Source organism: Capricornis sumatraensis, chromosome 19, assembly GCF_032405125.1.
Source record: "Capricornis sumatraensis isolate serow.1 chromosome 19, serow.2, whole genome shotgun sequence".
Classification (NCBI taxonomy): Eukaryota; Metazoa; Chordata; class Mammalia; order Artiodactyla; family Bovidae; genus Capricornis; species Capricornis sumatraensis.
This window is the reverse complement of record NC_091087.1, coordinates 39,248,094-39,273,027: the sequence shown is the minus strand read 5'-3', so window position 1 is coordinate 39,273,027 and position 24,934 is coordinate 39,248,094. Positions and strand designations below refer to the sequence as shown.

At 35.0% G+C, this 24,934-nt stretch overlaps 1 protein-coding gene across 1 annotated transcript in view; it reads left to right on the top strand.

Moving 5' to 3' along the window:
* SCAPER (S-phase cyclin A associated protein in the ER) overlaps positions 1 to 24,934 on the top strand; it is a 365,239-nt gene that overhangs the window by 75,077 nt on the left and 265,228 nt on the right. The window contains exons 9-15 of the mRNA XM_068991091.1: positions 2,255 to 2,491; positions 7,628 to 7,798; positions 8,401 to 8,470; positions 8,697 to 8,814; positions 9,240 to 9,351; positions 12,962 to 13,102; positions 24,402 to 24,557. Coding sequence (XP_068847192.1) covers positions 2,255 to 2,491; positions 7,628 to 7,798; positions 8,401 to 8,470; positions 8,697 to 8,814; positions 9,240 to 9,351; positions 12,962 to 13,102; positions 24,402 to 24,557 — 1,005 coding nt within the window. The remainder of the gene's footprint in view (positions 1 to 2,254; positions 2,492 to 7,627; positions 7,799 to 8,400; positions 8,471 to 8,696; positions 8,815 to 9,239; positions 9,352 to 12,961; positions 13,103 to 24,401; positions 24,558 to 24,934) is intronic.

Genomic DNA, 24,934 nt, shown 5'->3' with positions numbered 1-24,934 from the left:
TTTTTCTTTTAGTCAAACTTTTTTTGAAGTTTATTTTACTTGTTTTGTTAAGCAATGCATTTTTGAAAGATATTTGTTTACAGAAAGATTTATGTTCATTTAGTATAGTTTTCTGCAAAATCATTAGTGAAATATAAGAGATTGTTTGATATGGGTACAGAGACTAAGAAAAAAAGTTGTAAAGTAACTGTAATATTTCTCAGTCCAGAATAGTAGCTTTTTAAAATTTTCTTCTTTTTACCTGTAGAATATTTATTTTTAGACTCCCGTGTTTTTTTTCTTAATGATAATAATAGCTCTTAATCCTGCATTATTCTTAATGTTTTATAACTATTTAATGTGTATATGTTTTATGCCCACATGAGATTGAAAACTCCTTGTGGGTAGAATCTTGTGAAAGTGTGAAAGTGAAAGTCACTTAGTCGTGTCCGACTCTTTGCAACGCAATGGACTGTAGCCTGCCAGGCTCCTCTGCCTATGGGATTCTCCAGGCAAGAATACTGGAGTGGGTAATCATTCCCTTCTCCAAGTTATCTTCCCAACCATGGGATCAAACCCAGGTCTCATGGATTGCAGGTGGATTCTTTACCATCTGAGCCACCAGGGAAGCCCATATTGCCTTTTAATTTCCCATAATATGGAGCAGAGTCATAGGCACATAGTAAGTTTATCAGTACATAGTTGTTGGGTAAAACTTTAAGAAACTTTTAAATGTAGGTAAGTTTGATGAAGAAATCACTTTTTACATCACTTAACCAACATTTAGCATTTTTGCTAACATATATTTTAACTATAAGATTTAACATTATAAAAACTGTGCTAATTTTGTGTAAAGAATAAGCTTACATGATTTTGAGATTTTAGACATAGTCTATACATAGAGCTTATGAGTAATTATTGCTGAATTATTTCAGTATAAAAGTTCACTGCTTATGGTGTCCAAGCTAATATTAATAGCTGTGTTTTCTCCACTCTCATTCTGAAAATGGAATTAGCATATTCATATATTTTGACCATTACTTTGTAAGTTAGCTTTGATTCTGTTATTTAAGTTGATACTGGTTTTTTAATAAACAGGATTGACTATATTGTAAAGATCAGTAATGCTAATATAAATATTACCAAAAAGATTATAAACCATGATGACTGATGTATAGATAATGTTGATAGCAATATAAACATTGCAATGCTATTTGAATAATGCGTATGCTAAAATGAACACTTTGGGACACTTTAAAGTTTTAACCAATAGTAGAATTTTTAAAGTAGTTTATAAGACTTGGCCAAGTTTAATATTTACATAAATACTATATCAAACTGGGGTTTTTATGGCCACTGCAGTGTTTATCTGATGTTTATTTAAGTAGTGGTATGAGTGAGTTTTAAATTCACAACTTCAGATTTTCGTTCTCCTTGGAGTTCATTACTCTGAGTACTGAAAAGCATAGTGCCATTATTTCTGTACTCTGTTAGAAAGTGAAAATAAAGTCCTGTTTCTTTCACTAAACTCTAAAATTTTTAAAAGATGTAACATATTTTTCCTAAGCAAAAGTTGTATTTGTTCTAGATGTTTTTTATATTTCTGTTGCTTTTGTGTTAAATATTCTTAAAGGGGAATGGAGAGGCTATTGAAGTCTAAAGAATATGAATTGCTTAAGGAGATTGCTTGCTGACATATGCTCTACTTTTTATGGTGTATTTTTCTTTTAGATCTAAGATTTGGTATTATGTACCATGTGAGTCTTCATGAAAGATGCTTTGAGGTTGTGTGTGTTAATGTTATCTAAAGAGAGTGAGTTCCTTGTTTTGAGTAAAATGCCTTTAAAGTACATATTTGGTGAGAAGTGCCTTCCATTTAATATTAGTTTTCATAAAAACTATGTAAATACCTTTAGTTATTTGAACATAAAGCATAATATTTATTATACTTGTGACTAGATTTCTTTTGTGAAGCATATAGTATAGCCATCAGGAATCAGTCTAATAAAATAAAATGCAATTGCAACATATATTGCTTAATTTCTTAAAACACTTGAGTATCCTTAAACATAGTAGATATGTAAATAAAATTTGTGGCTGCTTAACGTTTCTTTTCTAACACTTGAAATGTACCAAAATAATGAGTGATTGGTCTGTTAGCCAGCCAACTGCTGCTTCACAGTTGGTGGATTAAGCAGAATCAGCTTTTCTAGAGTGAAATAGTTGGTGAGTATTTTTTGTTACCTCTGATTCATTCTACAATATGTTTTGTTAGTTCACAGTGAGTACACTGGATGATGTCAAGAACTCTGGGAGTAGTTTCTTACCAGACAATTCTGTTCAAACTTCTGAAATACCTGCTGTTCACATTGATACAGAGTGTGTTTCAGTTATTCAGCAAGCTGACACACCTTCTTTGCAAGCAAGTGAAGACAAATTTTCAGGAGAAAAAGCAAGAATAGAAAGTGAAATGGATCCTTCAGATATTTCAAATGTGAGTGCTGCTAACTTGGTAAGAACAACTTCTCAGAATTCTGAGTAGATATATTAAAGAGGCAAAAATTCCAATAATGAAAAATTGTATTGTGCATTTCTCTATACTTTACAGAGCACTTTTAAACTTAGCATTTTATATGTTATTTTATGTTAACATGTTATAGCAAACTTTGGATGTAGTTAAGATTCTTCTTATTTTGTAGAGGGTGGAAATGAGACTGTGAGAGTCAAGTAACTTGCTCAAAATCATTTAGTTTTTGTATGATTTGGTCAAATGTTCTTTAGCATTAAGAAACTATAACATTAATGTCTTCTATGCAACATCTACCACTCTGTTGGAAGATAGTGCTTAATGAACTTAGTTTTAAAATTCTCTTAACAGAGTACTTTAGATAGTTATCATTTGGAATTGGTCTTTAAGATGAAATTTGTCATCCCTATTGCTGAATCTTTAAAAATGCATTGACTTGAAATTATTTATAGGATTATGTTTTTGGATGAATAGTTAATTCTGCTCATGTCTTTCTCTTTTCCACTTAAGTAGTAAGATAACTTGGCCTGAGGATAGTTCAGAATAGGTCATGCTGGCATTTTTTAAAAGTAATTTTCAAAAGGAGTAGCTCCATATAAAAAGCTGTTGAGAAAAGTCATTCCAATTTTCATTTTAAAATGGCCACCGTATACTATAATTTCCTTTTAAACTGAGTGCTTTATGATGCTAAAAGATGATGTGAGCTGATGGTGTGTGTGTGCGTGCTCAGTAGCTTCAGTTGTGCCTGACTCTTGTGGCCCCACGGTCACCAGCCAGGCTCCTCTGCCCGTGAGATTTTCTTGGCAAGACTACTGGAGTTGGTTGCCATGCTCTCCTCCAAGGGATCTTCCTGACCCAGGGATCAAATCTGTGTCTCCTGCATTGAGGTAGATTCTTTACCACTGAGCCACCAGGATTAGGCCAAGTCATATCTTAGAGTAAGATTAGATATTGATGAAACTTGATATGAGTTGTTTAAGGAAAAATAAGAGTTATAGCAATAAGAAAAACAAATTAATATTTGTTTTTTTTTTTTTTATTCTTCAATAAAGCTATTTATTTATTTATTTATTTTTATTTTTTTTTTTTTTTACCCCCTCCCACCTCCCTCCCCATAACATCTCTGTGGGTGATCCCCATGCACCAGCCCCAATCATGCTGTATCCTGCGTCAGACATAGACTGGCGATTCAATTCTTACATGATAGTTTAACTTACATCTTTTAGTGTGAATTTTTTGAAAGTTAAATGTAATTACTGTCATATAAGTGAGTTTAATGTATGGGGTAGAAATTGGTTATATTTATACTTTCTTTTCATAGATATCATATTAAATTTCATAGATATCATATTCAATTATTTATTTTGTGAATTGATTCTGTGAGAATCAAATTTCAAAAGAGAAAAAGCATCCTATACTTTAAGCATAAAATAATTTTAAAAAATTTTCTCATCATTTTTATTTTGATCACATAGGTAAAATTAGCTTGTGGTGAAATGTTGAAAACCCTTGGTTATTTTGAGTGTGACATTACATACTTGAAAGAAAATAAGTTCTGCTTTACATATGAATATTAGTGTATTCTTAGAAGTTTTAGAGGCGTTTTAACTAAACCGAGGTTTTGAAAAAATTTTGTATTTTTAATTTGTCTTGGCAGTGATACTTCTGTGGGTTGCTCTAAATAAGCACCTTATTGTTGAGATTCTAAGTGAAGGATTATATAGAAATGTGGTTGTATTGAGAAAACTGTTTCCTTTTTCCCCTTCATATAATATTGTCTCATAGATGGATAGAGTAAAAAAACCCTGCAGTTCTCATATTTAACAGAAAGCTAAGCAAAAAATGACTGTGAGAATCTTTCTGTTTAAGGTCTGCTTTTGCCAGCATTGTAAAAATGTGCTGATATAAATCCTAGCTACCCTGGATTAGTTTTTTTAGATTTACTGAAATTCCAATTTTTAATGAAAATTTAGAAATTTCGGAATGATGATGTATACAGATATTTGTTTGAATTCCACAGTGTGGAAAATAGTAGAAGTTGTATGTGGAAAATTAAATCATTTCATCCATAAGCTGTGTTCAGTTCAGTTGCTCAGTCGTGTCCGACTCTTTGCGACCCCATGAATTGCAGCACGCCAGGCCTCCCTGTCCTATGTTAAAATATTTTCAGGTCTTAAGAGACAAAGTAGAAATGTTCTCTGGAGAAGATAAGATTAGGAAGGAAATAAGCTCACGTGAGAACATACTTTCTACAAAGTTAAATCTATTCAACTTTAATAGCTTTCTAATCTTTGTTATTTGCGATGTTGGTGTTGCACTTTAAGAAGTTATTTTCTGTAATATTCAAGAGTTTATAGAGAAAAAGCTTATGATGCAAAGAAATGATTTCTCATCTAAACTCCCTCATCCCATTCTCTTCCCCAGGGACAATCTTGTGTGTTTTGAGGGGGTAGAGTATCAACAGGGTAGATGAAGTTGGGAGGGGTGGCTTTAAAGAAGCTACCAATGTTTAGGCTTCAGACCAATTCGGTAATAAGCTGAAGCTCAAGCACTTGCATTTTTAATACCTTTATTGAGGTATTATTGATTTTCAGTAAACTTCACCTATCTAAAGTATATATATTGATATATTTTGACATGTGTTTATACCTATGAAATCATCACTACAATCAAGATAATGAAAGTATCGATTGCCTCCAAAAGCTTTCCATTCTCTTCTGTCATCCTTCTTTCCGCTCTTCCCTTCCCAGGTTGTCACTATTCTGCTGCCACTACATCCTAATCAGCATTTTCAGAATTCTCTGTGTATGGAATAATACAATTAATGTAAAGTATGTAATGTTCAGCCTCTTTCGTGTAGCATAATTATTTTGAGATTCATTGACATCACTGTGTATGTTAATAGTTCCTTCTTTTCCTATTGTCGTTCGGAGTACTCTGTCATATGCGTGTAGCTCAATATGTTCATCCATCCAGTTGTTGACAGATGTTTGTTTCCAGTTTCTCTGTTATGAATAAAGGCACCATGAACACTTGTCTTTGTTTTGAACATATGTTTTCATTTCTCTTGAGAAAATATCTAGGTCAGTTTTGTTGATAATGTTCAGGTCTCCTTTGCCAATTTTTTGTACCTATTCTATCAGTTGAGAGAGAGGTATTGAACTCTCTGCATGTATCTGTGGGACTACCTTTTTAAAACCAACTTTATTGACATATAACTTGCATAATATACAGTTTATCCATTTAAAGTGTACAGTTCAGTGTATTTTAATATATTCACAGAGTTGTGCAAGCGTGACCATGATTAGTTGTAAAACACTTCGTCACTTCAGAAAAAACCCAGTGTCCGTGAGCAGGCCTCCCTTTCTCCCCACCCTCCCAGCTGCATACAACCACTCATCTGTCTTTTCTCTCATATACAGTACGTGGTCTTTGTGAATGGTTCCTTTCACTAAGCATGTTATTTTCAAGGTTCACCTGTGTTTTAGCCTGTACCAGTATTTCACTACTTTTTATGGCCAAATAATATTCCATTGTTTGAAAACTGTGAACCGTACCATATTTAATCCATTCATTAGTTTATGAACATTAGGTTTTCTCCACTTCTTGGCATTTGTGAATAATGCTACTTTAGGTATTTGTGTACAAGTGTTTGTGTGAATGTATGGTTTCATTTCTTCTGGGTGTACATCTAGGATTGGAATTTTTGGGTCATATGATAACTTTCATATGGGCTTCCCTGGTGGCTCAGATGGTAAAGAATCTGCCCGCAACGCAGGAGAACTGGGTTCGATACATGGGAAGATTCCCCTGGAGAAGGGAGTGGCTAACCACTCCAGTGTTCTTGCCTGGACAATTCCATGGACAGAGGAGCCTGGTGGGCTACAGTCCATGGGGTTGCAAAGAGTTGGACACAGCTGAGCGACTAACACATGGTAACTTAATTTTTAACCTTTGTGTGAAACTATCAGACAGTTTTCTAAAGTGGCTGTATCATTTTACATTCCCATTAGGTTTATTTTGTCTTGCAATTCTGTCAGTTTTTGCTTCCTTTGTTTTGAAGGTATGTTTTTAAATTCACAAACCTTTAGGATTGTTTAAGTCTCTTGCTTTTAAGAAATTTCTGAGTCACAGAGCTGGACCCCAAGTTTTATAGTTCTTTATCAATGCTCTTTTTATGTATGTATCATTATGAAATGACCTGCTTTATCCCTTGTCATATTTTTTGTTCTGAAACCTACTGTGTCTGATATTAATAATTCAGCTTTCTTTTGATTAGTGTTAGAATAGTAGCTCTTTTATTTGTAATCTGTTTATACTCTCATATTTAAATGAGGTTTCTTATGTGCAGCATGTGGTTTGGGGTCTTGCTTTTATCCAGATTTGAGTCTGCTAGTTGAGGTGTTTAGACTATTTCTGTTTAATGTGACTATGAATATGGTTCTTTTAAATCTACCATCTTATTATTTTTCTCTTTAACTCACCTATTCTTTATCCCGCTTTTCCTATTTTTCTCCCCGCTTTTTAATTAATTATATTTTAAAATTTGTCTCCTTTGTTGCTTAGTAGTCATAAATCTTTGTGATTTCAGTGTTTGCCTTAGCATTTCTAGTATACATATTTAGTTTATTATAGGGATTTATCAATTAATTCTGGTACATATTATTTGTATTATATACTTCTAATGCATAATTTTAAATTAGGTATATATGTTCACCATTACGACATAATTTTTTTATGTTCCTTTTTAAGAATAGTGTTTTTCTTTTGTTTGTAAGATACTTGGTCTGTAACTGTTTTGAATTTTGGTGCTCAAATGAAATTCACACTTTATCTTTAATAACAATTCCTCTTATTTATATAACTTCACAGTTTGTTATACCCAGTGGTCTGGTAAGAAAGTAAGTCATGGATTATTGTATCATTTTATGGAATACAGAATAGTCTCTTGCTTTTAAGAAATTTCTGAGTCACAGAGCTGGACCCCAAGTTTTATAGTTCTTTATCAATGCTATTTTTATGTATGTGTTGAGTATATGATTATAACATGAAGAGAGAAATAATTACTTGACTTTCCAGTCCACTGATGATTCTTCTTCTTGTTTGTTTTTCATTTTATAGTCTATGGCAGAAGTTCTTGCTAAAAAAGAAGAGCTAGCAGATCGTCTAGAAAAGGCCAATGAAGAAGCCATTGCCAGTGCTATTGCCGAAGAGGAACAGTTAACTAGAGAAATTGAAGCTGAAGAAAACAACGATATCAACCTTGAAACTGACAACGACAGTGATTTTTCTGTGAGCTTTTAGCATTTTTATTCTCTGGGTGATTGAGACATACAATAAACAATAGGAAGTCTTTTTTAAAGCACTTTACCAAGTGTTTTTTATATATGATGCAATTGACAAGCTGGAAGTTGGTTTCTCATTTTACAAATGAAGAAATTGAATCTCAGAGTAAGTAAAACATAACATTTCTCAGATTATAAGTGTAAAGATTGAAGAAGAATCTAAGATATGTTTTCTACTGATAAAAAGCAAATGATACATTGCTTTGCTGTCACTAAGCACTCATGATATATATGTTGAAGAGAGGGATTTCTTAAAGAATGAAAGTAACTAAATCTTTCAAATATTTTTCTATTAAATTTTAATGCCCAACAAGTACTTTTGAGCTTTTCTGATGTATACTCTGAATATTTCAGAGTTTTATGTAGTAATAGTTTAAGGCCAATACTTTTCTTTTAAAATTACTTCATTCATTTCTGCTGTTAATGTTGGTGTTGGACTGTTTGCTAAATGAAATGTATGAGCAATAGATAGAAAATTTTCATATATAGTTCATTTTATTAGTTTATAATTGGTTCAACTATTTTTCAATTTTTCTTATTACCTTTTAGGCCAGCATGGGCAGTAGCAGTGTATCTTTCTGTGGTATGAACTGGAATGATGTCCTTGCAGATTATGAAGGTAATTTATGTGTGCATGTTTGTGTGTGTGTGTGTGTGTGTGTGTGTGTGTGTGTTGTATGTATAGGTAGAACAGTACAAAATAGATTATGTTAATACATGTGGTTTTTGTGTAAAATGAATAATTTATTAGAGTAGGATGCCTTTTAAAAGTCGGTTCTCAAAAGTTGCTTTTATAGAATTACGTGGTTAAACAGTAACAGTGGTTTTCTTTTTTCTCAAAATAGCTCGTGAATCTTGGCGCCAAAACACATCCTGGGGGGATATTGTAGAGGAAGAACCTGCTAGGCCTCCAGGACATGGAATTCACATGCATGAAAAACTTTCCTCACCATCTCGTAAAAGGTCTGGCCTTTGAAAATTAATTTGAAATGTTTCACAGGAAGGGAGCTGCTGCTGCTGCTGCTGCTAAGTCGCTTCAGTCGTGTCCGACTCTGTGTGACCCCATAGACGGCAGCCCACCAGGCTCCCCGTCCCTGGGATTCTCCAGGCAAGAATGCTGGAGTGGGTTGCCACTTCCTTCTCCAGGAAGGGAGCTAGCCATTCTTAATTATTAAATGGAGTCGTTACATACTGATACTATTTTAAGGTACATTATTCAGAACAGTTGCAGATCTTTTGAAAAGTGACAATGTTTTCCTGAAATGTTAGGCCAAATTAGTTTTGTGTATTGTTTATATTTATTTTAAGAACTTTGAAGACCAAAGAAGATATTTTTGGCTTTATCATGTAAACATTTGTGTCTCTTGTCCATTTGTTTGTATTAATAGAACAATTGCAGAATCTAAGAAGAAACATGAAGAAAAACAAATGAAAGCACAGCAGCTAAGGGAAAAGTTACGTGAACAGAAAACATTAAAGCTTCAGAAACTGTTAGAAAGGGTGAGTTTTTAATTTTTAGAGAACCATGATTGCCTTAAATTGCTGGGCTTATTTTCATATTGACTTTTTTCTGGTTTCAGAGAAGCTAAAAGAACAGTAAAAATAAATTCACTAGAAATTAAAAGCATTTCTAGCTACTGAAAATTACCTGTACCTTTCTTAAAAAAGAAATAAGAATTTGTCATTCCTAAAAAAGCTAGTAAATTGATGTTTTGCAGTTTGCATGAATTATTAAAGCTGCACTTTTTCTTTTGCCATTTTCATTGGGGGTTTCCTTAGTCAGTTTTGTGCAAAGTGTTCGATGAATCGGTACAACAGTTTCGAACCTGAGATGGTGAAATTTGAATAAGCAGGGCGCTAAGTAAATTCATGGGGCTTCCCTTGTGTCTCAGACAGCAAAGAATCTGCCTGCAGTGTTGGACAATTTAGAGCAGTGTAACTTTTGGTCAGTGTGATGTAGTGGAAAGAACATGGAATCTAGAGATAGCCAGTCTGGTGAAATCTTGATTTTAACTACATGATAGCACGTGGTGGGTGCCCTTGGCAAATAACTTAACAATATTGCCTTTTAATTTCTTTATCCATAAAATGGCATTTATAACTGTTAACCAGCTGTGTTGATGAATGTAGCAAGTATGTAAAACTGTAGCATGGTACTTGGGTGACTGTTGTTCCATATATATATGGTCATTCTTATTGTTCATTATACATGTTAGATGTGAGTACTGTGTTAGTTTTGTGTGCTCTATAACAAAGGACCTCAAGACTCAGCAGTTTAAAACAACACACATTTATTTTCTCATAATTTCTTGGGCATGGAAACTGGAAGTGGCTTATGTTGTGATTTTTTGTTTGTTCAGAGTCTCTCGTGAGGTTGCAGTCAGTGTGTTGGCTCGGGCAGCAGTCATTTGGAGCTGAAAGATCCCTCTTTTGATCCCACTTTCAGATCCCTCATTTGGCTGTTGGCAGGCCTGGAGTCCTCTTTAGTGGTTAGTTGTGGACCTCCATTTCTTGCCGTGTGGGTCTTTCCATAGGCCAATGTTCTCATGACATGGCTGCTACCATTGCCACAGAATAATCTGACACAGAAAAAGAGAGAATGAGTAAGTGAGCTGCCAAAATGGAAGCTGCATTGTCTTTTTATAATAACCTGATCTTAGAGGTGATGTACTATCACTTTTGCTGAATTATATTGCTCCTTGGAAGGAAAGTTATGACAAACCTTGAGAGTGTATTAAAAAGCAGAGATATCACTTTGCTGACAGAGGTCCATCTAGTCAAAGCTATGATTTTTTCCAGCGGTTGTATACGGATGTGAGATTTTGGACCATAAAGAAGGCTGAGCACCAAGAGTTGATGCTTTGGAATTGTGGTGCTGGAAAAGACTGTTGAGAGTCCCTTGGACAGCAAGGAGATCCAACCAGTCCATCCTAAAGGAAGTCAGTCCTGAATATTCATTGGAAGGACTGATGCTGAAGCTGAAGCTCCAGTACTTTGGCCACCTGATGCAAAGAGCCAACTTACTGGAAAAGACCCTGATGTTGGGAAAGATTGAAAGCAAAAGAAGAGGGCAGCAGAGGATGAGATGGTTAGATAGTGTCACCAACTTAGTAGGCATGAATTTGAGCAAACTCTGGGAGATAGTGGAGGACAGAGGAGCCTGGCATGCTACAGTGCATGGGGTTACAAAGAGTCTAACACGATTTAGTGACTGAATAGCAACAGATTGGTCGCAGTCCTGATAGAATGTGGGAGGGAAATATGCAAAGATCTGAATACCAGGTGACTGGGATCATTTGGAGCCATCTTGGGGTCTGTGTACTACAAATACTTGACGGAACACAACAGAAGCCGTGTGCCCCCTATAGTATGTTAGTCACTCAGTCATGCCCGACTCTTGCGACCCCATGGACTGTAGCCTGCCAGGCTCCTCTGTCCATGATATTCTCCAGGCAAGAATACTGGAGTGGGTTGCCATTTCTTTCTCCAGGGGATCTTCCCAACCCAGGAATGGAACCTGGATCTCCTGCACTGCAGGCAGATTCTTTATCTGACTGAGCTATGAGGGAAGCCCTCCCCTGTAAACTCTTTTGTTTACCTTTTGGTCCTAGAAAGGAGGACTAATATGCATAGGTTAAAAGTATTTTCATTCCTTTTGTGTGTTTTAAAATTGGGAGAGATAATTAGATCAAATAGTTTGATTGTAAAAATGAGGTGACATAAGATTCTTCTTAATACAGTAGAAGAGTTGATGGGAAAGGAAGAAAATCTGTAATTTTTCTCTTTACCTGAATTTCAAGAATTTAATTATTTTTATTTTAATCATTTAGTTTGGATAAATCAAGTATGAAAAACAGTCTCCTTGTAATGGGGTTCTACAAGAGTTAATATATTTTTTCATTTTAAGCTTCAGAAAAGTGTTCTAACACAATTATACTTTCCCTTCTTATTGTGTTTTTAATACAAACAAAATTATATAGTTTATTTTCTCACTATACAATATAATCTCCAGATAATTCATGCAAACACAATAATAAATCCTTGAAATTGTACAAGACATTAGAAGTTCTTAATTTTCCCATCAATGTCAGTATTACTTCAATTAATTCAAATGATAAATCTCACCTTCCATTTGTACAGTGGTTATTGTTTCATTACTGTTCTGACATATATGGTCTCATAGGATCACAACAGTACTTCTGTGAGGCACACAGAGTTGAACAGATCCTGAACCCCGTTTTATAGATGTGGAAACTGAATCTAGGAGAGACTAAGGGCTGTCTCCAGTGTCACAGGACCAATTATTTGCAGAGATGGGGCCTTAAGGACCTGTTTTTAGCTCCTATTTCAGTGCTCTTTCTGCATCATACTTTTTAAGGTGGTTAAACCCATTATGTAGCTAAAATTCAACTTAAATGTTAGTTTTCCTCCCATTCGTGTTAAGTCAGCATTGATTTTCTTTTTTCTTTTTGGTGCTGGCTCTAAAATGTTGAAGCACAGGACAAGTCTTTTACTTCTCCTCTTTGATATTGTTTTAAAGGAATTAAATGCAGCTATCATAATTATCTTTATTCTTCTATAAGGAAAACTCTGTGTGTTCCTTCAGGGAATGTTCTTATGCAGATAATTGTGACTTTTCGAACTTCTTACCATTTTTCAATTTCTAGGTTACTCATTTGTCTTGAATTTGAGTTATAGAGACAACGTTTATAAGGATAAGAAATACTATTTTTAAGTGTGCTCATAGTGCAATATAATAATAACAGCAAATATTTCTCTTGAGCAATGTCTAATGTACTATTCTAAAAGTTTTACATATATTGACTGACTCAGTCTTTAAAACCTATGAGTTAGATACTACTACTATTCTGTTTATAGATGAAGAAAGTGAGATGTAGGCTAAAAAAGTTGCCCAGTTTACATATCTAGCAAGTGACTGGTAGATTATGAACTGTCAGGCTTTACAGTCTGTGTTCTTAATAATTAGTCATGATCTTTAGATCTTTCCTGGTTCTTCACTTTGTAATTCCTAAGCTGTTTACCTGTTTGCACTTCTTGTCAAATGACTGTGTATGCTGAAATTAATGATGTGATAATTCATTGCGTATAGGAGAAAGAAGTCCGGAAGTGGAAAGAAGGGTTATTAGACCAACGACGTAGGATGATGGAAGAGAAATTACTTCATGCTGAATTCAAACGAGAGGTGCAATTACAAGCAATTGTTAAGAAAGCACAAGAAGAAGAAGCTAAGGTATGTCTTAGGTGTTTTGAACATTGAATTAGTTACTCAGGTACTTTTAATTGTTACATGAGAAGTTAATATTTATCAAGTGTTTATTTGGTACCGGAATAACAGCATTTTTATAGGCTCATTTGAAATTTATTCTGTACAATATTTTATTCTTAAAATAATTCTATGAGATTTTTGTAGCTTTATTGAAGTATAATTTACAGATAATAAATAACACATAAGTGAAGCATCAGTTTGATGAGTTTTGACATATGTATTCCTGAAATGATCAGTACAATGAAAATAATAAACAGTTCCATCACCCTCAAAAGTTTCTTCATACCTTTGTAATTCATTCCTTCATCCAACTTTTTTACCGTGCAATTGCTGATCTGCTTTTTGTCACTATGCATGTTAGCATTTTCCAGAATTTTATATGAATGGAATCATAGAGTAGGTACTCTTTCCTCTGGCATCTTTCACTCAGCATAGTTAGTGTGAATTTTATCCATGTTGTTGTGTATATAATTTCTGTTGTGTTGCTGAGAAGTATATCATTGTGTAGAAATACGATAGTTTGTTACTCCAGTCACTTGTTGATAGCCATTTGTTTTCATTACAGTTTTTGGCTATTATAGATATAGCTGCTGTATAAATTCATGTACAAGCCGTTGTGCAGATGTGTGCTTTTATTTTTTCTGGTGAATACCCAAGAGTGGATTGGTGGAACCCTATGAGACGTTTAACTTTTAAAGAAACAGTTTATATACTTTTACCAGTAGTACATACAAGAGTGTTCTAGTTAGCCACATTCTCACCAATACTTGACATGGTTACACATTGTAATTATAACCATTTCATATTAGTCTGTATATATAGTTCTCATGTGGTTTTAATTTGCTTTTTGAACATTTTTTATGTGTTTTTTTTTTCTGTCTGAAGCTCTTATTTGGTACAGTGTTTATTCAGATATCTGTTGATTTTTGAAAGTTAGATTGTCTTATTGTTAGTCAAACAGGTGTCTTTTTTAGCTTTTTTGAGGTATAATTAACAAATGAAATAGATACATGATGATTTGATATACATATACATTGTGAGAGGATTCCCCTGATTGAGTTAATTAACATATTTATCACCTCACATATTTATCTTGTGTGTGTGTGAACATTTAAGTTTTCCCGTATCATATTTTAATTATACAATACAGTGGTATCAACTATAGTTACCGTATTATATGTTAGATGCTCATGTCTTATTCACTGTATAACTGAAAGTTTGTATCCTTTTACCAGTCTCTTCCTATTGCTGTCTGTCTCCTTCCGGTCCCTGGCAAATACTTTTCTCTCTCTCTTTCTTTGAGTTTTTTTTGTTTTTAATTGAAGTATCAGTTCAATTCAGTTCAGTTGCTCTGTCGTGTCGGACTCTTTGTGACCCCGTAAACCACAGGACGCCAGGCCTCTCTGTTTATCACCCGCTCCTGGAGTGTACCCAAACTCATGTCCATTGAGTTGGTGATGCCATCCAACCATCTCATCCTCTGTTGTCCCCTTCTCCTGCCCTCAATCTTTTGCAGCATCAGGGTCTTTTCAAATGAGTCAGCTCTTCACATCAGGTGGCCAAAGTATTGGAGTTTCAGCTTCAACATCATTCCTTCCAGTGAACACCCAGGACTGATCTCCTTTAGGATGGACTGGTTGGATCTCCTTGCAGTCCAAGGGACTCTCAAGAGTCTTCTCCAATACCACAGTTCAAAACATCAATTCTTTGGCGCTTAGCTTTCTTTGTAGTCCAACTCTCACAGCCATACATGACTAAAGGAAAAACCACAGCTTTGACTAGGCGGACCTTTGTTGACAAAGTAATGTCTCTGCTTTTTAATATGCTCTCTAGGCTGGTGCTCAGACAGTAAAGCATCTGTCTACAATGCAGGAGACCTGGGTTTGATCCCTGGGTTGGGAAGATTCCCTGGAGAAGTAAATGGCAACCCACTCCAGTACTCTTGCCTAGAAAATCCCATGGGTGGAGGAACCTGGTATCCATGAGGTTGCAAAGAGTCAGACACGACTGAGCGACTTCATTTCACTTTCACTAGGTTGGGCATAACTTTCCTTCCAAGGAGTAAGTGTCTTAACTTCATGGCTGAAATCACCATCTGCAGTGATTTTGGAGCCCCAAAAAATAAAGTCTGACACTGTTTCCCCATCTATTTCCCATGAAGTGATGGGACCGGATGCCATGATTTAGTTTTCTGAATGTTGAGCTTTAAGCCAACTGTTTCACTCTCCTCTTTAACTTTTATCAAGAGGCTCTTTAGTTCTTCACTTTGTGCCATAAGGGTGGTATCATCTGCATATCTGAGGTTATTGATATTTCTCCCGGCAATCTTGATTCCAGCTTGTACTTCTTCCAGCCCAGTGTTTCTCATGATGCACTCTGCATATAAGTTAAATAAGCAGGGTGACAATATACAGCCTTGCTGCTGCTGCTAAGTCACGTCAGTCATGTCCGACTCTGTGTGACCCCATAGACAGCAGCCCACCAGGCTCCCCCGTCCCTGGGATTCTCCAGGCATTGACGTACTCCTATTGCTAACAACCAGTCTGTTGTTCCATGTCCACTTATAACTGTTGCTTCCTGACCTGCATATAGGTTTCTCAAGAGGTAGGTCAGGTGGTCTGGTATTCCCATCTCTTGAAGAATTTTCCACAGTTTATTGTGATCCACACAGTCAAAGGCTTTGGCATAGTCAATGAAGCAGAAATAGATGTTTTTCTGGAACTCTCTTGCGTTCTCCATGATCCAGCAGATGTTGGCAGTTTGATCTCTGGTTCCTCTGCTTTTTCTAAAACCAGCTTGAAGATCTGGAAGTTCACAGTTCACATACTGTTGAAGCCTGGCTTGGAGAATTTTGAGCATTACTCTACTAGTGTGTGAGATGAGTGCAGTTGTGCGGTAGTTTGAGCATCCTTTGGCATTGCCTTTCTTTGGGATTGAAATGAAAACTGACCTTTTCCAGTCCTGTGGCCACTGCTGAGTTTTCCAAATTTGCTGGCATATTGAGTATAGCACTTTCACAGCATCATCTTTTAGGATTTAAAATAGCTCGACTGGAATTCCATCACCTCCACTAGCTTTGTTCATAGTGATGCTTCCTAAGGCCCACTTGACTTCACATTCCAGGATATCTGGCTTTAGGTGAGTGTTCACACCCTCGTGATTATCTTGGTCATGAAGATCTTTTTTGTACAGTTCTTCTTTCTTGTATTCTTGCCACCTCTCCTTAATATCTTCTGCTTCTGTTAGGTTCATACCATTTCTTTTATTGAGCCCATCTTTGCATGAAATGTTCCCTTGGTATGTTTAATTTTCTTGAAGAGATCTCTAGTCTTTCCCATTCTGTTGTTTTTCTCTATGTCTTTGCATTGATCGCTGAAGAAGGTTTTCTTATCTCTCTTTGCTATTCTCTGGATCTCCACATTCAAATTGAAGTATAGTTGATTTAGAATATTATATTAGTTTCATGTATGCAATATAGTGATTAAGTGTTTTTACAGATATTACTCCATTGTTAGTCATTGCATGATAATGACTGTGATTCCCTACAATAGCAATATATAATTTTTGCTCATCTATTTTATGCATAGTAATTTGTATTATTCTGTACCCCCAATTTGCCCCTTCCCCCCTTCTTTTTGGTTACCACTTGTTTGTTTTCTATATCTGTTTCTGTTTTGCATATATATTCATTTGTATTATTTTTAGATACCTCATAGGAGTGATATCATATAGTATTTGTCTTTCTTTGACTTATTCCACTGAACATAATATTCTTTAGGTTCATCCATGGTACTGTAAATGGCAGAATTTCATTCTTTTTATGGTTGAGTAATACTCCATTGTACACATGCACACCCCACACATCTTCTTTATTCATTCATCGGTTGATGAGCCTTTCAGGTTGTTCCATATCTAAATAGAAATTCAGTAAAACAAGGATACTTTTTGATCCTGTAGACTAGTTGGACTTAATAGATATATACAGGACATCATATTCAAAAACAGCAGAATACACATTCTCTTCAAGTGCACATGGAATGTTCTCCAGGATAGATCACATACTAGACCATAAAACAAGTCATCACAAATATAAGAAGATGGAAATTCTATCAAGCATTTTTGCTCCCCACAGTGGTTAGCAAACTGGAAATCAGCTACAGAAAGAAAAATCTGTTTTGATGAGTTTGACTTTTTCTTTTATATTCCAAATATAACTGGTACAATACAGTATTTTTCTTTCTCTATCTGGCTTATTTCACTTTAGTATAGTACCCTCCATGTTCATCCATGTTGTAGCAAATAGCAGGATTTCTTAAAAGATTTTGTATATTTTAGGTATTAACATCTATGTTTTGCAAATGTTTTTTTCTCAGTCTATGGATGACCTTTTTATTTTCTTAGAAGTGTCTTTTGAAGCTTTAAAAATTGGAAAGGTCCAATATATTGACTTTTTTTCTATACTTTGTGTTTTTTATGCCCTTTAAAAAAAATCATTATGTAAATTTAAGATCACTAAGATTTTCCCTTAAGTTTTCTCTAGACGTTTTAAATTTTATGATGACATCTGTTCCATTTTGAGTTAAATTTTGTATATGGCGTGAAGTAAAGTTGGGGTTCATTTTTTTTAGATGGGTATCAAATGTTCCATTATCATTGTCAAAGAGGCCATCTTTTATATAATGAATTGCCTTGGATACTTGTTGAAAAGCAGTTGGCCATATATGTGTGGGTTTGTTTATGATTTTCTGTTCTGTTACATTTATCTTTATGCCTATTTTTAGACCAATAACACTTTATTACTCTACCTTTATAAGTCATGCAGTCAGGAAGTATAAATCCTTAAGTTGTATTTTCTTCTAAAATATTTTTGCTATTTTAGGACAATATTGACTAGTGATGACAGCTGACATCATTGCCATGTTCCCAGTTTTAGGAAGAAAGCATTCAGTCTTTCACCATTAAGTATAATATTAGCTGTGGATCTTTCAGAGATGTTCTTTATTAGATTGAGAAACTTCCTTTCTATGTCTAGTTACTAAGTTTTTTTACCATGAAGTTTGAATTTGGCTACTTGCTATTTCTGCATTTATTGAGATAATGTTATGTTTCTGTAAGATTTTTAAATGGTGAGTTTCAGTATTTGATTTTCAAATGCCAAAATGTATAGTTCTAGGATAAACCTCACATGGTCATGATATAAAAACATTTTTATATTTTGGAGAGCTTGGTTTGCTCAAATTTTAAGAATTGTTGGATCAGTATTTATGAGGGGTTTTGATTTTCCTAGTTTGTTGAGTGCTTTCATCATGAAGGATTCTGTATTTTGTCAAGCACTTTTTCTGCATCTGTTGCAAGAATAATGTGGATTTCTCCTTTGTTCTTTTGCTATTTGGTGTATTACATTATTCATGTAATTTATATATTTCATCTAATTTTTTAGTTGTTTAAGGTAGAAAGGTACATCTGGACCCTTTTACTCCATTATAGCTGGAAGTGGACGTTCCGAACGATGTATTGTTTTTATATTTTAGAGGAGCAATCTGAAAGCAGATTGTTGATGGTCACAGCCAGAATTAAAATCCTGGTGTTTGTGGTTCAAAAGCTCATGCTTTTACCACTGTTCTTATTATTGGTTTAGTATTCTCATTTTGTGGTCTTTTTTCATATGACTTGTATGAATTTTGATTTGTCTAATTGCTTAATATATTTCTTTTCATCATAATCTCATTAAGCCAGAGGTCAGGAAGATCCTCTGAAGGAGGGCATGGCAACTCACTCTAGTATTCTTGCCTGGAGAATCCTATGGACAGAGGAGCCTGGTGGGCTACAGTCCAGAGTCTCAAAGAGTCAGACATGACTGAAACGACTTAGCATGCAGCAAACCAAAGTGACTCCTGTAAACATAATAACCCAAGCTATAGTTTTAAGTAGTTTCCATCAGGATAAATGATCAACTGCTGGTTGTGTTTACATAAAGATATCAGCTGCCATTTGCAGTTTAAAAAATTCTTAATAATCCCAGTTAACTAAGATGAGTGTATACTAAAATTTTTGCTAATATGAAGTACTTCTTTAAAACCCTACTACCAATATGCCCTGTTGGTTTTTCTTCGATAATCTCTGAAATCCTATTTTGAAATGTATTACATATACAAAACCAGGGGTTTTTTTTTGTTCTCTCATTCATTTAAATGTTTTATGAATGAATTGTTCTTAGTGTAATTACATAAATATCTTAACAGTTTGTGTGGAACATTATCAGTTATTTTCATCCCCAGACATTTTAATCTATGAAACAAAACCTCCTCCAACCTTTGGTTTTTTCCACATGCCAGTATTTCCCAGTCTTGTCTGATTATAACAGTCATCTGAGTTGTTAAGAAGAGAGATTTCCAGGCTTTGCAGGTTTTTTTCAGTAATGCTAGAGTGACCTCTGAGGAGCTTTTTTGTTTGTAGTAATCTTCCACATGATTTCTTATGATCAGGAAATTTGGTTCCACATATATCAAAGAGTGGCTCCTTCTTCCTATTTGTTTAGTCACATCACTTTTTCCATACACTGCACAAATCATTTTTTGTGGTTCAGTTGCCTTTTTACCTTTCTTGAAATAATAATAATAATATGCTGAATATGTTGCTTTTTTCTTCCATCTTCAACATTAAAATGTCTCTGTAAAAATTCATCAATTTTGTTTTTTTTCAAATACACGTTGATATGACACCTGTCACTATATAATCTAACAAAATTGTTTCAAATGAAGTTAAAGACAACTAAACACTACTAGAGCCATCTTATGAAAAAACTGAATGAACCCTTTGCCCAACCCAATATATTGGAATATTTTCTTTGGACTTTCTTAATATAGAAATTATTTTTATATTAGGTCATCTTTACTTGTTCTCCATGTTCAAAAGTTATTACTTATACTTAAATTTTATATTTTTAAAGTTCATAGTAACTGTGATTGTAACAAGCCTTTCCTCCATTAGTGATTTGATTTTTTACCATCTTTGTTCTGTTTTCATGCTTAATTAACTGAGTTAATTCTATGATCATGTTACCTTTTCCTAAGTTTCCTTAACTTTCTTGTCTTCCTTTATTTTATTGTTATATCATTTTATCATTTGTTTTGCACCTTTAAATCCAAGTGCATGTTGACTTCTCTTACATTGCAGAATTTGCCTAAGAAATTTTCTGCTTTTTCTTTGGTTGTTTTATTCCAGTAATTTTCAGGAAATGTCTTATTTATTTACTTACTTATGGTTTTATTGAGATATCATTGACTATCAAAATTCTATATATTAAGGTATACAACTTGATATATTTTTTTCATAGTTAAATTTTTTTTAAATCTTTTTTTTTTAATTTTAAAATCTTTAATTCTTACATGTGTTCCCAAACATGAACCCCCCTCCCACCTCCCTCCCCATGATAGACATATATATTTTGATATAGTCACTACAATCCAGCTAATTAAAACATCTGTTACTTGTTAGTTACTGTATGTTTGTGTGTTACGATTTCAGATCTATCTTCTAATCAAATTCCAAGTATATGTTATAATATTGTTAACTGTAATCACTATGCTGTATGTTACATGGCCAAACATATTCAACTTGTGTAACTAAAACTTTCAACCATTTGACCAGCATTACAGATTGGATTTTTTTACTCTATTTTTGCACATTCTTCCCTCTGAATTTTATTTTATGTATTTTGTTTGGAGCATTAAGATCCCATTTATTTTTCTTTCATCCTGATTATGCTTAACATGTGACCCTTGATATAGTATGATTAATTTTCCTTGAGCATGCCTGTTTGTCTTATACTTTCAGTCTAGTTTGAGAAATGATTATGTTGTTAATTTACTTATGAAAGTGGCTATATGGCATGGAGATTGGGAAATCTTTTTTAGAACTTCATTCACATGTGAGTTTGACACTTGCTTTAGTTTGAAACATATCTAGTGATAGGTTTTATTACATTTAGCATGGATTCCTGGAGTCTGTACTTCTGTCAGAGAGAGCAGCTCCAGTGTTTAATTCCCTCTTTCACTCTGCCTTTTTCACAATAGCATGCCATCCTTATGGCTTTCAAGAAGGAGGAATTTGATCCCAACTGACATTTTCCAGTTTTTTATCATTCAGCTCAGTCGCTCAGTCATGTCCGACTCTTTGCGACCACATGAATTGCAGCACGCCAGGCCTCCCTGTTCATCACCAACTCCCAGAGTTCACTCAAACTCACATCCATCGAGTCGGTTTTGCCATCCAGCCATCTCATCCTCTGTCGTCCCCTTCTCCTCCTGCCCCCAATCCCTCCCAGCATCAGAGTCTTTGCCAGTGAGTCAGCTCTTCGCATGAGCTGGCCGAAGTATTGGAGTTTCAGCTTCCTTCCAAAGAATACCCAGGACTGATCTCCTTTAGAATGGACTGGTTGGATCTCCTTGCAGTCCAAGGGACTCTCAAGAGTCTTCTCCAACACCATAGTTCAAAAGCATCAATTTTTCGGCGCTCAGCTTTCTTCACAGTCCAACTCTCACATCCATACATGACCACTGGAAAAACCATAGCCTTGACTACATGGACCTTAGTCGGCAAAGTAATGTCTCTGCTTTTGGATATGCTGTCTAGGTTGGTCATAACTTTCCTTCCAAGGAGTAAGTGTCTTTTAATTTCATGGCTGCAATCACCATCTGCAGTGATTTTGGAGCCCCCCAAAATAAAGTCTGACACTGTTTCCACTGTTTCCCCATCTATTTCCCATAAAGTGATGGGACCGGATGTCATGATCTTAGTTTTCTGAATGTTGAACTTTAAGCCAGCCTTTTCACTCTCCTCTCTCACTTTCATCAAGAGGCTCTTTAGTTCCTCTTCACTTTCTGCCATAAGGGTAGTGTCATCTGCATATAATGATATTTCTCCTGGCAATCTTGATTCCAGCTTGTGCTTCTTCCAGCCCAGCATTTCTCATGATGTACACTGCATAGAAGTTAAATAAGCAGGGTGACAATATACAGCCTTGATGTACTCCTTTTCCTATTTGGAACCAGTCTGTTGTTCCATGCCCACTTATAACTGTTGCTTCCTGACCTGCATATAGGTTTCTTAAGAGGCAGGTCAGGTGGTCTGGTATGCCCATCTCTTGAAGAATTTTCCACAGTTTATTGTGATCCACACAGTCAAAGCTTTGGCATAGTCAATAATGCAGAAATAGATGTTTTTCTGGAACTCTCTTGCGTTTTCCATGATCCAGCAGATGTTGGCAATTTGATCTCTGGTTCCTCTGCCTTTTCTAAAACCAGCTTGAACATCTGGAAGTTCATGGTTCATGTATTCCTGAAGCCTGGCTTGGAGAATTTTGAGCATTACTTTACTATCATTAGCTATACTTTATTCATAAAAACTGTACTCTCTAGCTAAACTTGACTGTTAAGAATCAATATATGTAAAGTTGAGGATGAAGTATATGTAGTCAGTACTTTGTACCTAATTATAACTTATTTGGTGTATGTTGAAGAAAATTGACTTGTATAGTAACTAAGACAGTATGGTGCTGGCACAAAACCAGAAATGTAGATCAATGGAACAGGGTAGAAAGACCAAAGATAAAGCCGTGCACTTATGGTCACCTAATCTATGGCAGAGGCAAGATATACAATAGAGAAAAGACAATCTTTTTAATACATAGTGCTGGGAAAACTGGACAGCTGCATGCAAAAGAATGAAATTAGAATACTCCCTAACACCATGCACAAAAGCAAAGTCAAAGTGGATTAAAGACCTAAGTGTAAGACTGGACACTATAAAACTCTTAGAGGAAAATAAGAATACTCATCTTTTTGACCCACCTCCTTGAGTAGTGAAAATAAAAACAAAAATAAAGAAAAGAACCTAATTAAATTTAAAAGCTTTTGCACCGCAGAGGAAACCATAAACAAGATGTAAAGTCAACTCTCAGAATCGGAAAAAATATTTCCAAACAAAGCAGTTGACAAGGAATTAATCTCTAGAATATACAAACAGCTCATGCCGCTCAATACCAAAAAATATAAAAACAAACAACCCACTCAAAAAATGGGCATAAGACCTAAATAGACATTTCACCAAAGAAGACATACAAATGGCCAAAAAGGACATGAAATGATGTCCAGCATCACTAATTATTAGAGAAATGAAGATCAAAGCTACAGTGATGTATTACTTCACATGGATCAGCTTGGCCATAATCAAAAATGCTTTAAATAATGATGGAGAGGGGGTGAAGAAAAAGGAACCATTTTCAACTATTGGTGGGAGTGTAAATTGATACAGCCATGATGGAGAACAGTATGGAGGTTCCTGAAAAATCTAAAGGTAGAACTATCATATGACTCAGCAATACCACTACTGGACATACACCCTGAGAAAACCATAATTCAAAAAGATACATGCACCCCGATGTTCTTTGCAGCACTATTTCCAATACCCAGGACATGGAAGTAACCTTAATTTCCATCTGCTGATGAATGGATAGAGAAGATGTGGTACATAGAGTCAATGGAATATTACTCAGCTACAAAAAGGAACAACACCGGGTCATTTGTGGAAATGTGGTTGGACCTAGAGACTGTCATGTACAGTGAAGTAAGTCAGAAAAAGACAAATGCTATATGATGTCACTTGTATGTGGAATCTAAAATGTGACACAAAGGAACCTGTCTACAGAACAGAAATAGCCTCACGGACATGGAGAATACACTTGTGGTTGCCAAGAGGAGAGGGCACAGGGGAGGCCTGGATTGGGAATTTGGGGCTAACTATTAGCCCCATAATAACTATTAGCCCTATAGTAGATGCAAACTATTGTATATAGAATGGATGAATAACAAGGTCATATTGTATCACACAGGGAATTAATACAAATATATGTGTATAACTGAATCACTTTGCTGTATACCAGAAGCTAACAACATTGTAAATCAATTGTATTTCAATAAAAAATTTCAATGGCAGGCCTTTGTTTACTCTATTTCACTTCTTGTTATGGCCTATGGATTTGTTATATACACTGGATTATTATCCGTTTGGGGAATAAATATTGAAATAAAAGACTGGAAGTCATTCATTTTTGTTCTGTGCCTTATACAACTGGTTTATATTATTAAATAAAGACTGTTAAATTTCTTAACATGATGTGTAAAGAATCTGATGTATCTGATGTGCCTTAGAATGAGCCTAATTTGAAACTTACTTTCTGTGGTTTTTGTTGTTGTTGTTGAAGGTAAACGAAATTGCCTTTATAAATACCCTTGAAGCCCAGAACAAACGCCATGATGTTTTATCAAAATTGAAGGAATATGAGCAGAGGCTTAATGAGTTACAGGAAGAGCGTCAGAGAAGACAGGAAGAAAAGCAAGCACGTGATGAAGCTGTTCAGGTAGAATTTTATTCAGCAGGCATTTGTGAGCACTGTCCATTTCCTAGGCCCTTCGACATAGAAAAAGAAGTCAGTCCTAGACTCTGTTCCCAAGGGTGTATGGTTTAGTCCAGCATGGCTTGGAATCAGGAAGTCTGATAGCAAAGGCAGTGTGTACTTCTTCAGATAACGTTATCAGTGTCTTTGTCAATTTGAATCTCTAGTCTCAACCAGATGAAGAGCTAAATTGCTCTGGACAGATTACTATCTATTCTTTTCTAATTAGGTTGGGAAAGAATATGTTCCTTTCATCTATTAAAAATGGATTGTGTTTGAACCTGTGTGTATAGCCTTAAGGAACTGGGCAATTTTAATGCTTATAACAGGGAGCACCTGTC